The sequence below is a fragment of the Orcinus orca genome, chromosome 17, assembly GCF_937001465.1.
Source record: "Orcinus orca chromosome 17, mOrcOrc1.1, whole genome shotgun sequence".
NCBI classification, from domain to species: Eukaryota; Metazoa; Chordata; class Mammalia; order Artiodactyla; family Delphinidae; genus Orcinus; species Orcinus orca.
Window position 1 is genome coordinate 46,196,081 of NC_064575.1, and position 16,390 is coordinate 46,212,470.

Consider the following 16,390-nt stretch of genomic DNA (forward strand, 5'->3'; position numbering starts at 1 on the left):
TTAGATAACATTATATTCCTTCCCATGGCAGTGCATCTTTGCAAAACTGGATTTTCAGCAGTTGAAGTAAGTACTACGCAAAAATCACAGTGGAACAGGAATACTGGCAGTGTTCAAGCTGATTCCAAGGTTTGAGAAGTTGTGCAGCAACCACCGTTACTTGTTAAATTCTTATTAAGTTGTTTGCACCTAACTGCTTAATAAATGGAATCATTAGGCATTTCTTTGGGCCTGGTGTATTGTGAAAAAACTATAGAAACAGTAAAGGGCAACATGAGCTGAGAAAGTATTGGGGACGTCTGTGGTATATGCAAGAAATACACTAAAACAAAAACGTTATTTCACTGTTCATTTTACCTAAGAGATTTTCTAAATAGTCATATAAGAAGGGGAAAAAATATATACAAACATACAAAGTTTTGATTTTTATTGAAATCTTGTGTTAGGTATCAAACAAAATTTGCTTTCTTCAGATAAAAATATTCTCTCAGATGTATCCAGATAACTGCTAAGTCTAAATTGGTCCTCCAATGTCTTGTTTTATTTTTACTGTCCTCATGAAATGTTCATATACACTTAGGATGTTCCAAAAAAAATTTTTATCGTGTAAAGGACCGTACATGACGACCTCTACCACTGCCTCCACTAACAAACTTTCCTCTTGAGCCTCCACTGCCGCTATTTGCACTTGCCCAGGAAGGCCCCAGTCCCCCACGACCTCTGGAAGCACGGTCACGAGGACTTGGGCGATAGCCTATAAAAGAAAAGAATATAATTTTTAGTTGCAACATCCTTTCCTTTCCCATGACATAAATACTAATCTATACCACCGAGCTCAAACCAAGACAGGGATTACTGTTTGCTCCTTTAAAACCCAAGTGTAAGTTCTGTGAATGTGTTGAAGACCACTGAGTTGTCCACTTTAAATAGGTAAATTGTCTAAACATAAGAATTACATCTCAAATAAAGCTGTTATTTAAAAAATGTCCATTTGGGACTTCCCTGGTAGTCCAATGGTTAAGAATCCGCGATTTCACTGCAGGGGCACAGGTGTGATCCCTGGTAGGGGAACTAAGATCCCGCATGGTGTGTGGTGCAGCCAAAAAAAACAAAAAATGTGCATTTGAAACCAAAAGCTACATCTGACCAGAATTTTGGACTTGACATAGGAATGTTTTAGGGGGGGAAAAAAGGTTATATGCTTACATACACAAGACAATACTGTAAACAGAAACAGAATACAGTTGACCCTTGAACAACTCAAGGGTTAATCCAAGTATAATTTATAGTTGGCCCTCATATCCAGAGCTTCCTCTGCAACCTCGATTTCAACCAACCATGGATCCTATTTATTGTTAAAAATACCCACATATAAGTGGACAACCCTTGCAGTTCATACCTTCATTGTTCAAGAGTCAACTTATTAAAAAAAAAAAAAAGTCAACTTATATACTCTACAAAGACATCTCGGTTTACTTTGGTCAAAAAGGTACCTTAAGGATTGATTTCCCTTCTTTATTGAACTATTAAAAAACAGCACATCAATATGGAACTACTCATTATACACACATAGTTCAGAATCTAAAATTCTGAGTATTTATACAGAAGCTGGACACTCACTCACAGAAATAAAATTAAATTGACTTTAGAATTATATGTCTACATTCTAAAATATTCTCTCCCAGAATGAGAATATATGACATTCAACAATCTGAAAAGGATTCACCTCCCTCTCTCTCAGAAGTATCAAGTAAGAACAAAGTGTACCTGTAGAACTAAGTGGTCGTAATGGTGGAAGAGGGCCCCTGTTAAAATTGCTCTGGCCTCCACGACTTTCATTGTAAGTTCCTCGAGGAGTATTCTGAGCACTCCAACTGGAACCTCTTGTTCCCTCCCGACGACTGTAGTTTCCTAAACATAGGCAACATGATCAAAATCTACTTCTTCCACAACTTCAACTGGATTAAGGAAGATATGACATGTTTTTCTTAATTTTCAAAAGCAATGGAAGACAAACTATGAAATTTTGTACACGGAATAAAGGTAGAGTGGCAGCATCATATGTAGTCAGAAGCAGAGGCTCTGGAGCCAGACTGCCAGGGTTCAAATACTGGTTCTGCCACTTATATTTTACGTGTCCTGGTCAGCTAACTGACAAGTTTTCTCTTCTATTAAGTGGGGCTACTAAAAGAACCTATCTCATCGGGTTGATAAGAGTATTACATGCAAAGTGTTTAAAACAGTTCCTAACAAAGTTATGGGTTTATTATTAATGTAAACACCTATGCTCTTTTGCTCCCACCCTCTTAACTCAGAAGCATGAAAACATGTCATCAATCCACCAGTAAAATATAATTTCTATAAGTTTATATTTTAGAACTCAGACTCTAAAATCTTGAAAAATTTAAAATAGATTAAATATAACATTAGGAAGCAAGTAGATAAGAGAATCAATGGTGAACTACACAGAACAATCCTAAGGGAACTGTTGATAAATACAACTGTGAAAATTATGTATGGATATTATTCAGAAAGGATAAACACAATTCTCAACGTAAAAAGGAAAATAATTAGCCAATACTTCTTTTAAAATCATTGCTAAATATGCAATTAATCAAAAATTAAATTAAAAAATGATTTTTCCTATACAATAAAGGACTTTGCAAATAGTACCATTGGCCTAGAGCCAGATTAACTCTAGTAACAGAAAAATACTTTATCTGAATTGCTTCTATTCAATATTCTAATATTAGAATAACTCATTAGAAAACATACATAGTTCATTACCTTTTGAAGCAGGTGGTGTAAAAAACCTATTCTGACTGTGAAAAGCACCCCGTCCTCCCCGATTGCCTGAAAATCCACCACGAGAAGAAATCTTCTGAGATACTTTGAGTGGCCGTTTCGGTGGAGGTATTCCATCTTGAGGGACCACTTCTTTACTTTCGGCTGCAACAAAGTCATCCACATGCATAGACGGTGGTCTGCTTGTGTTCTGTTTTCTCTGACGAAAAATATCATGGGGTCGTATACCCTGTCCAAATCCTCCCCTGCCCCTTCCTCTTGGTGGTGGCACAACATGAGCTCGTTTGGCAGGTTCAATGTATTCAGATTTTCCACTATGAAAACAAAAATACTCCATGAAAACTTTCTCCTTTACACATTTCCAGTGAAAATATAAGTCAATCTTTGCAATACTGAAAACTATATATCAATTATTTCTTATCCCAATTTTGTTACTGCAAATATCTCTATGACTTGCCAGGGAAATACAACAAAACTAGCTAAGAATGGTACTCACATTTTATTGATATGACTAATAATTGTTTAAAATAATCCAGTTTGCTCTTTTTCAAACCTTCTGAACTCTCATTAAGTACAACAATATAGTAAGTGTACCAGGTATGTCCTGGCCAAATTACTATCTTTTAAAAAATTCAAGGGCTTCCCTGGTGGCGCAGTGGTTGAGAGTCCACCTGCCGATGCAGGGGACATGGGTTCGTGCCCCGGTCTGGGAAGATCCCACATGCCGCGGAGCGGCTGGGCCCGTGAGCCATGGCCACTGAGCCTGTGCGTCCGGAGCCTATGCTCCGCAACAGGAGAGGCCACAACAGTGAGAGGCCCGCGTACCGCAAAAAAAAAAAAAAAAAATTCAAAACAATATTCATGACTCAAGTATTATGCCAGCTTCCTTTCTCCTTTAATAGTCATGTGTCTATCAAAACATATTAAAATAAATAAGCTTATTTGACCCCAACCAAGATCTTTATTAAAAGAAATTTTACCTTGAAGTTATAAAGGTCTCATGCTTGTGCTTCCCAAGTTTGAACCCTTTAGTAGTCTTGGTTCTTCCTGGAGATGATGGTTCCGACAAAAACGAGCGCTCTAATTCCGAGTGCAAGTCAAAGTCACTACAACATTTTTCAGAGAGCTCAATCAAGTCAACCTTTACCTGCAGTCATAAAAATGAAACAAAACCACAGATATATCTTAAATGTAACTATTAATGTGACATTACATTTTAAATGTACTATTAACATAACATTTGATTACAGGAATTCTTATCTCCTATGAACTATATTTGAGTCTCATAATAAATCAATGATAGGTCCTTCATCGTTTCAAAACCCAACACCATTGGTAGTTTTAAAAAAAATACCTTAGGAATTCAGCTGCTTTCATGTGGGGGTGGGGTGGGTAGCATTACTACTCACAGAAGGGCTATTAGTCTGGGAAACCTCTGCTGTCTGACAAGGATCTCAGTATTTCTCTATATAAAGTAACAATGGAGTATCTCCAGAACTTTTCCAAAATAATCTGAAAATAACATACTCCACAAGCCTTGTATAGTCACTACATATTATAAAAGGATTCTGTGCCACAGATCTCCTAGTTCTATGAATTTAATGAGGTTCCAACCTAAGTCAACTTTCAGAAGAATGAAAATTATGTTTAAGTTTTATTCAAATTAATCAAACCTAAAAGACCAAAAATTTCCCTAAACCCCATAAGGTCATAACCATCATCTCAAGACAGCTGTGATTCAACATAGTTAGAACAAATATTTTCAACCTGTGATGCCAAATATGGTAACCACTAATTACAAGTGCCTACTTAAATTTAAATTAATTAAATCAAAATAAAATTCAATTCCTTAGTCATACTAGCAACATTTCATTGCTCAAAAGTCACATGGGGCTAGTGGCTAACTGGACAGGGCAGATTATAGAACATTTCTCTCACTACAGTTCTAAAGAATCACTGAACAACTTACACTAAAGAAAAAAAATTGTTTAATGCAATTTTAATTCAATTGCATGTGATATCTTAAAGAAGGAAAAGGAGTTCTCAATACACCAAATACACCTTAAATATGAAGCAAATCATTCTTTTAGTTTTATTGTCCATAATGAATACTAGCATTTTTTGGACCAGGGAATATCCAAATATATTTCTTTCTTTGAGTATCCACTCTTCTTCTGGAGTACCCTTCCTCTTGATTTACAAATAAATCTGATGTTATCGAAAAAATATATATTTTTTTTAAATCAAGAAAAAACAATATATGGTACAATAAGATGTGACTGAAATCATCCTCCCTATGAGAATCATTAAACAGACTGCATTAAAATCTTTAACTATACTTTTACCTATTCAGTATTACGTTAAAGAATGTCAATTTGGATTCATACTATATTATTTTAACAAATATATTTTTTACATTTCCCCAAATTAAGAGCAGATACCACAAGAGAACAGATTCCTCCCTTTAAACCCAAATATAGGAATTAATTATAATTTTGTGGGATACTATTCTATACCCTACAAATATAAGAAACCAAAGTGCTTCAGAGTACATACGCAAAAATGTGATTTTCCACTCATTCTCAAATATACAGATCACTAACTAGAAAGAGGCAAAACAGGTAGCATATAAAAACGAAGAGTCCTGGACACCATTAAGTGGGCAACTGACATAAAAATAATGCAGTACTAGTCCCAAGACAGACTTTTAACAGCCATATAATATATAATCTATTTTAGTCCTAACAATATGCAAAGAAACAAAAACATCAACAGAATTTTTTTCTAAATATTTAGTAATAAAATTACTTATACCAAATCCAGATCTGTATCAATCTCTTCAGCCTGAAATGGAGTGAACCACATAGATTTCAACTGATCATCCATGACATCAGCTAGCACATATGCAGTTCTAGAATACAGAAAGTATTTGTTAAAAAGCAGAATTCCAAAACTAAATATTTTAGCTTAACTTCTAAGGAAAACATGTGAACAGCACAATTAAAAATATTACCCTCTAAAAGTATTAGTAAGATTTGTACTTAAAAAGACTCCTTCAAGGGGCTTCCCTGGTGGCGCAGTGGTTGAGAGTCCGCCTGCCGATGCAGGGGACATGGGTTTGTGCCCCGGTCCGGGAAGATCCCACATGCCGCGGAGCGGCTGGGCCCGTGAGCCATGGCCGCTGAGCCTGAGCGTCCGGAGCCTGTGCTCCGCAACGGGAGAGGCCACAACAGTGAGAGGCCCGCGTACCGCGCAAAAAAAAAAAAAAAAAAAAGACTCCTTCAAGAAGCTATTTAAGAATTAAGTATTCTTAAAAACCAGTAACTTGGAAATTAATCCTGTTATGACAAATTTTGATCTTTCAATAAAATAAAACAAAAAGCCAAGTTTATAACACTGTACCAATGTGTAATTTTTCTAAATTTAGAGAATAATTTCATCATATTAAATATTCATTATGCTCTAAAAGGACAGTGCTCCAAAGATCAAGAGGCATATCCTCTAGATCAGGGATCAGTAAACTATGACCCCCATTGAGCCAGCCTGTTTTTGTACAGCCTGCAAGCTAGGAATGGTTTGCACATTTTTAAAGCTTTTTTAAAATAAACAAAAGAAACAAGCAAAAAGCTACAGAAGTATATGCAACAGAGAGACTGAATGTGGCCTGCAAAGTCTAGATTTTTTATTATCTAGCCCTTAGAAAAAAATAAGTTGCTGGCCCTCTCTAGATCCCAGCCATTAAATATACAATATCTATTCAACCACAAAACATTGCTTGTTTTACCTATTGTTAAACAGATTCTGGAGAGATTCTGGAGCTGAAAGTACTGGTTCTACATCCTGGTCACCAAGAGGTAAAGGATCACCCGATGACTCCAGCATCTGCTTAAGTCCAACCACATTGTCCAACAAAGAATCCAGATTGTCATCATCTTTTGAATGCTCCTAGATACAAACAAAAGCAGAATAAGAAGGTGCAGGTAAAACCTGAACATTTATGCCCATCATCTACTGACTCTTTAGTAGAAAAGGTGGTGTTATTTCACTACTAAGAAATTTGGAACACCATCAAGAAATTATCAACTTAACATTAAACATATTAAAATAAAACAAACACCAAAAACGATTGTTGTTACTTCTAAAGAGTGGTAGCAGGGGGCACCCTGCATTCAAACAATAGATAATTCAAAAAGTACTGCCTTCATGTACTCCTTAAAATTCATAATAGTATGGGGACTTCCCTGGTGGCACAGTGGTTAAGAATCCGCCTGCCAATGCAAGGAACACGGATTCAATCCCTGGTCTGGGAAGATCCCACATGCCGTGGAGCAACTAAGCCCACGTGCCACAACTACTGAGCCCATGCGCCGCAACTACTGAAGCCCGCATGCCTAGAGCCCGTGCTCCGCAACAAGAGAAACCACCACAATGAGAAGCCCGCGCACCACAACGGAGAGTAGCCCCCGCTCGCCGCAACTAGAGAAAGCCCGCGCACAGCAACAAAGACCCAATGCAGCCAAAAATAAAACATAACAAAATTTTTTTAAAAATTCATAATAGTATGGAAGACTTCACTCCAAATTATTAATTCAGAGTATAAATACCCGACTGAGAGTTCACTGTTTTAAAAAGTCACTAAGAAAACTTGTACAAGTCAAACTGAGAAGAAAATATGTCTTGGGAATGAGCTCTTCTTATTTTGTTTTGTTTTGTTTTTTTACCAAAACAAGCTTCTCTAGTTCAAGGAACAAATTTTCTGGACTTTCTTCTTTGCTTTGTAGAAGCTGTTTTAACTCTGCAGCATTAATACTCATCGTCCGTGATGGATGAGCTCCCTCTACTTCCATGAGACCACTATCATCTCCACAACATCCCTGTAAATGTCACACACAAGTTAAATTTGAGAGCAGAGAAATTTGCAAAAAATGCTTCCAAACTTACTCAGATATTTAAGACTGCTGCAATCTTCCCCTCAATGTTTTTGTTTTTACATCAGTATGAATGGCTAGTTTTAAGAATTAGTCAGCTCAAAGCTGAAACAAGTTTTCTTTGAGTTAAGACTCACAAAATAAATAGGTAAACACTTGTATTCAAATTACTGGCACCAAGATTTCTCAACAAAAATATCCAATGACAAATACACTGGCACTTGCAGGAAACGTAATACATTAATTGATACTCAAGTTAATAAAATGCCTGCTATAACAGAGAACTAATGAAAGCTGAATTTGTTTTTCTGGAGATAAGGCAAACAACTAAAGAAAACAGTAACTATCATATTTAAGACTATGTGCGGTCATACAGAAAGTTAACATTTTCTGCTTTAAAAAAGTATGCCACATAGGGCTTCCCTGGTGGCGCAGTGGTTGAGAGTCCGCCTGCCGACGCAGGGGACATGGGTTCGTGCCCCGGTCCGGGAGGATCCCACATGCTGTGGAGCGGCTGGGCCCGTGAGCCATGGCCGCTGAGCCTGCGTGTCCGGAGCCTGTGCTCTGCGACGGAAGAGGCCACAACAGTGAGAGGCCCGCTTACCGCAAAAAAAAAGTATGCCACATAATAAAATGAATATGGGAATGGTGAAAAAAATTCACCAGGCAAAACAAATCTCAGTTCATGACAATAAATCCATCCATATTGTCACATATGAAAGAACACTTAAGTAGTTTCAAATCTTCAGAACACGGCCCTGTTTTAAATGGTTCAACATGAATATTGGTCCTACCAATCCAAATGTAAGAGTCAGTATTTTTAAATTAACAGTAACAATTAAAATTTGTTTGTAGCTCCTACCATTTGTCCTGTAACTGGACACATTTCGGTGAAAACTAAATGAAAATTATGCTTCACAGATTCCCACTCAAACTGATACTGTGCTTGAAGCACACTTGTTCCTTTCAGAAAACACTAGACTGAGGAAGTCATTTACATTGTACTATGGAAGAGAACATACAGTTTTAATAAGAAATTAATAAACCATTATGTCTACAAGGGTTTTAACTGCTCTGTTTGGAGGTAGCAATGAAGACTAGGTTGACGATGGTCTAGTTCATGTTTTATTTTTTAAAAATTAAACTAAATGAGTTAAAAGCAATCAAAATGCACTAACAGACTGTGAACAGTTATCTTTAAAGGAACTGTCCCCTACATGTTGTTAAAATGTATGAATTACAGACTAAATTTATTTTATAGAAATAAGTATATTAACCAGAATACAAATTATCAAGGCATCTATCTGACTTCTTTCCTCACTCTTAGTTTTTCATACCACTTTAACCAGAGGTGGGAAGTTCAGTATAGCTGAATCAGAAAGTATTATAATGATTATTATTTTTAAACGTCAGGGAAAACAGAAGAAAATCAGTTTTTTAAAAGAGAGGGGGAAAACTATGAACTAACTAAAATATTTGGAATGATGTAAAATTTTCATCTCTACTATCTTGCTTTTTCATTATTATAAACAAACAGTTTTAAACAACATAAAATGCATTTTAAATTCTATTCTACCTACTTGTTATTAAAAGTAGTCTTAGAAAATCTAAGGTCAAATTTATCACAATTTGATGTTTTCTATATATACATTACTGTGAGAAGTAATAAAAGAATTTTTAAGGAGATTTTTTAAGCTACACAGTTATTTCAGAAAAATGAAAATTCTATCAAATTTGTGATACCATTTCAAATCTCCTTAATCATTTGTCAAACACTTCAACTATTAAATTACACAAGACACTGTACAATTACACTGGGAAAAAGCTAGTAAGACATGGTCTCTGACCTAAGTGACCTAACAGATAGTGGAGTAGGAAATGGTAAATAGGCATATAAATGATCTATAAAAAGAAATCATTCAATAACATGCTGTGAAGTGTACAGAAAGAAAAGTAATATCAAAAGGCTTCACAAATTGGGATGCATTAAAATAGGCACTAAAAATAGGCACTATAAATAGGCATAGTTTGACCAGGGTGGGGGGGGGGTCGGGGGGGGAGAGGGAGAGGGAGAGGGAGAGGGAGAGGGAGAGGGAGAGGGAGAGGGAGAGGGAGAGGGAGAGGGAGAGGGAGAGGGAGAGGGAGAGGGAGAGGGAGAGGGAGAGGGAGAGGGAGAGGGAGAGGGAGAGGGAGAGGGAGAGGGAGAGGGAGAGGGAGAGGGAGAGGGAGAGGGAGAGGGAGAGGGAGAGGGAGAGGGAGAGGGAGAGGGAGAGGGAGAGGGAGAGGGAGAGGGAGAGGGAGAGGGAGAGGGAGAGGGAGAGGGAGAGGGAGAGGGAGAGGGAGAGGGAGAGGGAGAGGGAGAGGGAGAGGGAGAGGGAGAGGGAGAGGGAGAGGGAGAGGGAGAGGGAGAGGGAGAGGGAGAGGGAGAGGGAGAGGGAGAGGGAGAGGGAGAGGGAGAGGGAGAGGGAGAGGGAGAGGGAGAGGGCAACAAACTAAGAGAAGCATGGCCAAGGAGACACATATAGTAGATGAGACTTGTGGATGATGGCTCCCAGTAAGGGAGAAGAAGTGTTTGCAAAGGTAACTTTTTGGCCATACAGTGAATAGTCTTGAATGTCATGCTAAAAAGTTTGGAATTTATTCTACAGATATGAAAAGGTATTGTAGGGTAGAGTGATATGATCCGATGTCTGCTTTAGGAAGTTATGAACTCACACAAAACTATTTATAATGTACCAAAGAAGTAAATGTTTGGAAGGAAACTGGAAAGAAGGCTGATACAGTACTCTGCAAGAAAATATCAATAAACAGCTAAGAGTTATACAAAAACTGAATATAAATTCTGGAGTGGAAAAGTACAATGAGTGAAACAAAAAATTCACTAGAGGGACTTCCCTGGCAGTTCAGTGGTTAAGACTTTGCCTTCCAATGCAGGGGTTGTGGGTTCGATCCCTAGTTAGGGAGCTAAGATCCCACATGCCTCTCAGCCAAACAACCAAAACATAAAACAGAAGCATTATTGTAACAAATTCAATAAAGACTTGAAAAATGGTCCACATCAAAAAAAAATCTTTTAAAAGAAATATTTATTTATTTGGCTGTGTCGAGATCTTTAGCCTGCGGCATGCAAACTCTTAGTTGCAGCATGTGGAATCTAGTTCCCTAACTAGGGATCAGACTCTGGCCCCCTGCATTGGGAGCACAGGGTCTTAGCCACTGGACCACCAGGGAAGTGCCCTCCCCCAAAAAAATCTTTAAAAAAAAAAAAATCCACTAGAGGGGCTCAACAGCAGATTTGAGTGGGCAAAAAAAAAATCAGTGAACTTGAAGAGGGTCAACTAAGATTATCCATTTTAACGAACAGAAAGAAAAAAGAATGAAGAACAAGCATAGCCTCAGAGACTTGTGAGGTACCATCAAGAACACCAACACACACATAATAAAGAGTCTCAGAAGAAGAAAGAAAGAGTCAGGAAAAAATATCTAAAGAAATAATGACTGAAAACTATCCAAATATGATGAAAACATTACACTTTGAAGAGGATCAACAACCTCCAAGTAGAATGAACTCAAAGAGATCCACTCTTAGACACATCATGATCAAACTGTCAAAAGCCAAAAAGAAAAAGAGAGAATCTTGAAAGCAGTAAGAGAGAGGTGACTCAACTAATAAAATATTAACAACTGATTTACTGTCAGAAACTACAGAAGGCAGAATGCAGTAGGAAAACATATTCAAAGTGCTGAAAGAAAAACACTATCAACAAAGAATTCTATAACTGACAAAACTATCCTTCAAAAATGAGGGAGAAATAAAGACGCTCTCAATTCTTTTTTTTAAGTGAGAGAGAATCTGTCACTAGCAAACCTACTCTACAAAAACTACTAAAAGGAGTCCTGCTGGGTGACATGAAAGGATATTAGACAGTAACCTGAACCCACATGAAAAAACAGTATGTCAGTAAAGGTTAGGTAAAAGGCAGTATAAACGTATTTTTGTTTGTAACTCTTTTCTTCTCCTATCTGAATTAAAAGACAACAGAATAAAGCAATAATAATAAAACTGTGAAGATGGACTCACAATGTATAAAAATGTAATTAGTATGATAACAGCACAGGAACAAAGCTATATTGTAGCAGTTTTTGTATACTACTGAAATTATGTTGGGATTAATCAGAAAGAGACTATTAAATTAAGGTGTTAAATGTAGTATCCAGGGCAACCACTAAGAAAATAACTTCTTTAAAAAAGGTAAAAGAGAGAAAAAGGAAATTAAAACAGCACAGTAGAAAGCATCTGTTTAAAGCAAAAAAAAAAAAAAAAAGGAGATAAAGAAAAACAAAAAGATATGTAGGAAGTAAAGAGCAAAACAGCAGACATAAATCCTCCCTGTCAATAATTAAACATTAATGGTTTGAATATACCAATCAAAAGGGAAAAATTGGCAGAATGTAAAAAACAAAACAAAACCTGATCCAACTATGCTGTCCATAAGAGACACACTTTAGATTATAAAATACAAACAGGCTCTACGTAAAAGGGTAGGAAAAAATATACTATACAAACAATAACCAAAATAAAGCTAGAGTGGCTATACCAATAATACAAAATAAAAGTTTAGACAAAAGCTATTACTAGAGACAAAGAAGGACATTTTATAACAACAAAAGGGTTGATCCATCAGGAAGATATAACAATTATGAACATATATGCACCTGACAATAGAGCCCGGAGATGCATGAAACAAAAACTGACAGAAGTAAAAGGAGAAAGAGACAATTCAACAATAGTTGGAGACTTCAGCATCCCACTTTCAGCAGTGGATAGAACAACTAGACAGAAAATCAACAAGGAAGCAGAAGGCTTAAACAACTATAAACCAACACTCGTAACAGACCTGTATAGAACATCTCTCCAAATGGCAGCAGAAGACACCTTCCTCTCAACTGCACATGAAACATTCTCCAGGATAGAAAATACCCCTAGGCTGTAAAAGTAGCCTCAATAAATTTAAATGGATTGAAATCATACAAAGTATGGTCTTTGGCCACAATGGAATAAAACTAGAAGTCAGTTACAGAAGGAAATTTGGGAAATTCACAATTATGTGGAAATTAAACACACTCCTAAATAACCAAGGGGCCAAAGAAGAAGAAAAATTAGAAAATATTTGGATATGAACAAAACCAAAAACATGACATACCAAAGGCAGTGCACAGAGGGAAATTTATAGCTGTAAATACTTATATTAATAATGAAGAAAGATCTCAAATCAATAACCTAACCTTCCAAGTTAAGAAACTAACAAAAGAAAAGTAAATTAACCCCAAAGCAAGTAAAAGGAAGGAAACAATAAAGATTAAAGCAGAAATAAATAAAATAGAGACTAGAAAACAGAAGAAAATCAAAGAAACCAAAATGTGATTATTTAGAAAGATCAACAAAAGTGACAAACCTTCAGCTAGACTAACAAAAGGGGAGAAAAAAGGAGAGAAGACTTAAATTATTAAAATCAAGAATGAAAAAAGCGCCATCATTAACAACCTTACAGACATAAAAAAAGTTTATAAGGAAATATAAACATTTGTGTGCCATCAAGTTAGTAATGTAGTTGAATGAAGAGAAACAAATTCTTAAAAAGACACAAACTACTGAAACTGACTCAAGAAGATACAGAAAATCTGAACAGATTTATAAGTAAAACTATTTAATTAGTATCAAAAACGCTTCCAACAAGGAAAAGCTCAGGTGGCTTTATTGACGAATTCTACCAAATGTTTAAAGAATTAACAACAATCCTTCACAAACTTCCAAAAAATGAAAGAGGAGAGAATACGTCCTAGCTCACTCTATGAGGCCAAAGATATCACAAGAAAGCTACATACCAATATCCCTATTGACTATAGACCCCAAATTCCTCAATAAAGTAAAGCAAACTGAATCTAGCAACATATCAAAAAGATAGTACACAACGAACAAGTGGTATTTATTCCAGCAATACAAGGTCAGTTCAGCATGTAAAAAGCAATCAATGTAAAATATAATACAGAGAAAGACAACATGATCATTTATTTCAATAGACACACAGAAAGTATTTAACAATATCCAACACCCTTTTTCATGATAAGAACACTCAGTGAACTACGAATAGAAGGGAATTTCTTTGACCTGATTAAGGATATCTATGAGTAACCATAGCTAACATTGTATTTAATGGTGGAAGACTGAAAGCCTTCCCCCTAAGATTAGGAACAAGACAAAGATGTCAACTCTTGCTACTTTTATTCAACATGCAATGGAGGTTCTTGAGAGGACAATAAAGCAAGAAAAAGAAATAAAAGGTATCCAAATTGGAAAGGATACCCTCGTATTTACAAAAGTCTAAGGAAACCGCTAAAAACACTTTCAGAACTAATAAACAAGTTCAGCAAGGTTTCAGGACACAATATCAATATACGGAAATCAATTGCATTTCTAAACACTAGCAAAGAACATTCAGAAATGAAATTAAGGAACAATTCCATTTACAACAGCATTTTTTAAATTCCCAATTTAATTAGAGACATAAACTTAACAAAAGAGGTACAAGACTTACACACTGAAAATTACGAAACATCATAGAAATATAGACAACCTAAATAAATGGAAAGCCATGCCATGTCATGAATATGAAAACTTAATAGTACTAAGACAGTTATATTTCCAAAATTGACCTACAGATTCAATACAATCCCTATCAAAATCCCAGCAGTCTCTTTGCAGAAATTGACATAGAGACAGAAAAGGAGATTAGTGGTTGCCAGGAGCTAGGGGAAAGAAGTAATGGAGAGTTTCTGTTAATGGGCACACAGAGCTTCTCTGTGGAGTTATGAAAACATTCTGAAATTAGATAGTGGTGATGGTTGCACAATTCTATGAGTATACGAAACCCCACCAAATTGTTTAAAAGGGTGAATTTTATGGGATGTTATGAAAATGTTATGCAAAAAGGAGCAAAAAGGAGAAACCAAGGTAATAGCAGTGAAATACAAAATAAGGAATGAAGTATGAAAGGTTTTGTGAATGAAACTGACAAGAATGAGCAGTTGCTGAAGATGGTGAACAAAAGGGGAAAGTTAGCCAGTATTCATGGTTTCTAACTTGATGGTCAGGAAAGATCAATGGTATAAAAGCAGGGCACAGAAAAGATGAACCAAGTGTATGGGGAAAGATAACAAATTTGATTTTTGATATTCAGAGATTCTATCCACCAGAACGCAAGGGTAGACGGGAGAGGGAAACACAGAAGATGGAAAAGGAATCGGGCAGGTTATTAAAAGGGGTAAGATGTACCTCATAGATAGAAAGGAAGTGATACAGGGGTACATTTTCCTCTGATTAAGGAAGAATACAACAGAGTAGAAAGAACAGGGAAAGAATCTAAGGGAGAGGGAAAGAATTTAGAAATTAAACAGGGTGGTACTGACCTTCTCAATGAAGGAAGTAAGAAAAGCAAATTTATTGATGAGGGATGAATAAAAGCATTAATCAGCAGTCCTGAGGGCCCAGAAGAACCTGGACAGCATGAATGAACACTGGTTAGTGGTTTCTGATTAGAAACTGTTTAACTGATGACACGTTTAAGAAAACTGTCCTGCAACAGGCATGGGTCACGCTCTCACTTGCTCTCTTTCTGCCACCATCTTGGTTCCACGTTCCCCGCACAAAATGCCTGGTGAAGCCACAGAAACCGTCCCTGCTACAGAGCAGGAGTTGCCACAGTCCCAGGGTGAGACAGGGTCTCGAACAGAATCTGACAGTGATGAATCAGTACCAGAGCTTGAGGAACAGGATTCTACACAGGCAACCACACAACAAGCCCAGCTGGCAGCAGCAGCTGAAATCAATGAAGAACCAGTCAGTAAAGCAAAACAGAGCCAGAATGAAAAGAAGGCACAGAAGGATATGTCCAAACTGGATCTTCGACAGGTTACAGGGGTTACTAGAGTCACTATCCGGAAATCTAAGAATATCCTTTTTGTCATCACAAAACCAGAAGTATACAAGAGCCTAGCTTCAGATACCTACATAGTTTTGGGGGAAGCCAAGATCAAGGATTTATCTCAGCAAGCACAGTTAGCAGCTGCTGAGAAATTCAAAGTTCAAGGTGAAGCTGTCTCAAACATTCAAGAAAACACACAGACTCCAACTGTACAAGAGGAGGAGAGTGAAGAGGAAGAGACTGATGAAACAGGTGCGGAAGTTAAGGACACAGAATTGGTCATGTCACAAGCAAATGTGTCAAGAGCAAAGGCAGTCTGAGCCCTGAAGAACAACAGTAATGATATTGTAAATGCTATTACGAAATTAACAATGTAACCATCTGAAAAGAGGGCCTTTTTTGGTGTTTCAAAAGAGTAACTGCAGCTGGGTTAGAAATCTGTACTGTTTTTATCATTAACAAAGTTATGGCTTCTTGTTGGATAAAAAAAGAAAAAAAATCTGTCAAACTGATATTAACAACATGTCACTTAGCATCTGGTAAAACTAATAAGTGGTCTTCCATCAAGTAAGACACTAAAATCTCTTTAGAGTAGGTAGCTACAGTCCTACTGTTAAATATACCAATCTTTCAGAATCAAAGCATCTGGTAAGTTTAATCACTTTAATAAACTAC

At 36.8% G+C, this 16,390-nt stretch overlaps 2 protein-coding genes across 5 annotated transcripts in view; one reads left to right on the forward strand and one right to left on the reverse strand.

The window, feature by feature from the left end:
- Positions 1–412: 412 nt before the first annotated feature.
- VIRMA (vir like m6A methyltransferase associated) overlaps positions 413–16,390 on the reverse strand; it is a 62,041-nt gene continuing 46,063 nt past the window's right edge. For 3 of the 4 annotated variants that reach the window (XM_049700214.1, XM_004275381.4, XM_033438282.2), the window contains 7 exons: positions 7,527–7,679; positions 6,590–6,750; positions 5,620–5,716; positions 3,786–3,952; positions 2,788–3,119; positions 1,768–1,911; positions 413–754 (listed from right to left, as the gene is read on the reverse strand). In XM_049700214.1, coding sequence (XP_049556171.1) covers positions 600–754; positions 1,768–1,911; positions 2,788–3,119; positions 3,786–3,952; positions 5,620–5,716; positions 6,590–6,750; positions 7,527–7,679 — 1,209 coding nt within the window. In that variant the 3' untranslated portion in view covers positions 413–599. The remainder of the gene's footprint in view (positions 755–1,767; positions 1,912–2,787; positions 3,120–3,785; positions 3,953–5,619; positions 5,717–6,589; positions 6,751–7,526; positions 7,680–16,390) is intronic. The other variant, XM_033438281.2, reaches the window with a different exon arrangement.
- On the forward strand, positions 15,423–16,214 carry LOC101287404 (nascent polypeptide-associated complex subunit alpha-like). The gene has a single exon (XM_033438283.2). The coding sequence runs from the start codon at positions 15,442–15,444 to the stop codon at positions 16,033–16,035; it is 594 nt and encodes a 197-aa protein (XP_033294174.2). The 5' UTR covers positions 15,423–15,441; the 3' UTR covers positions 16,036–16,214.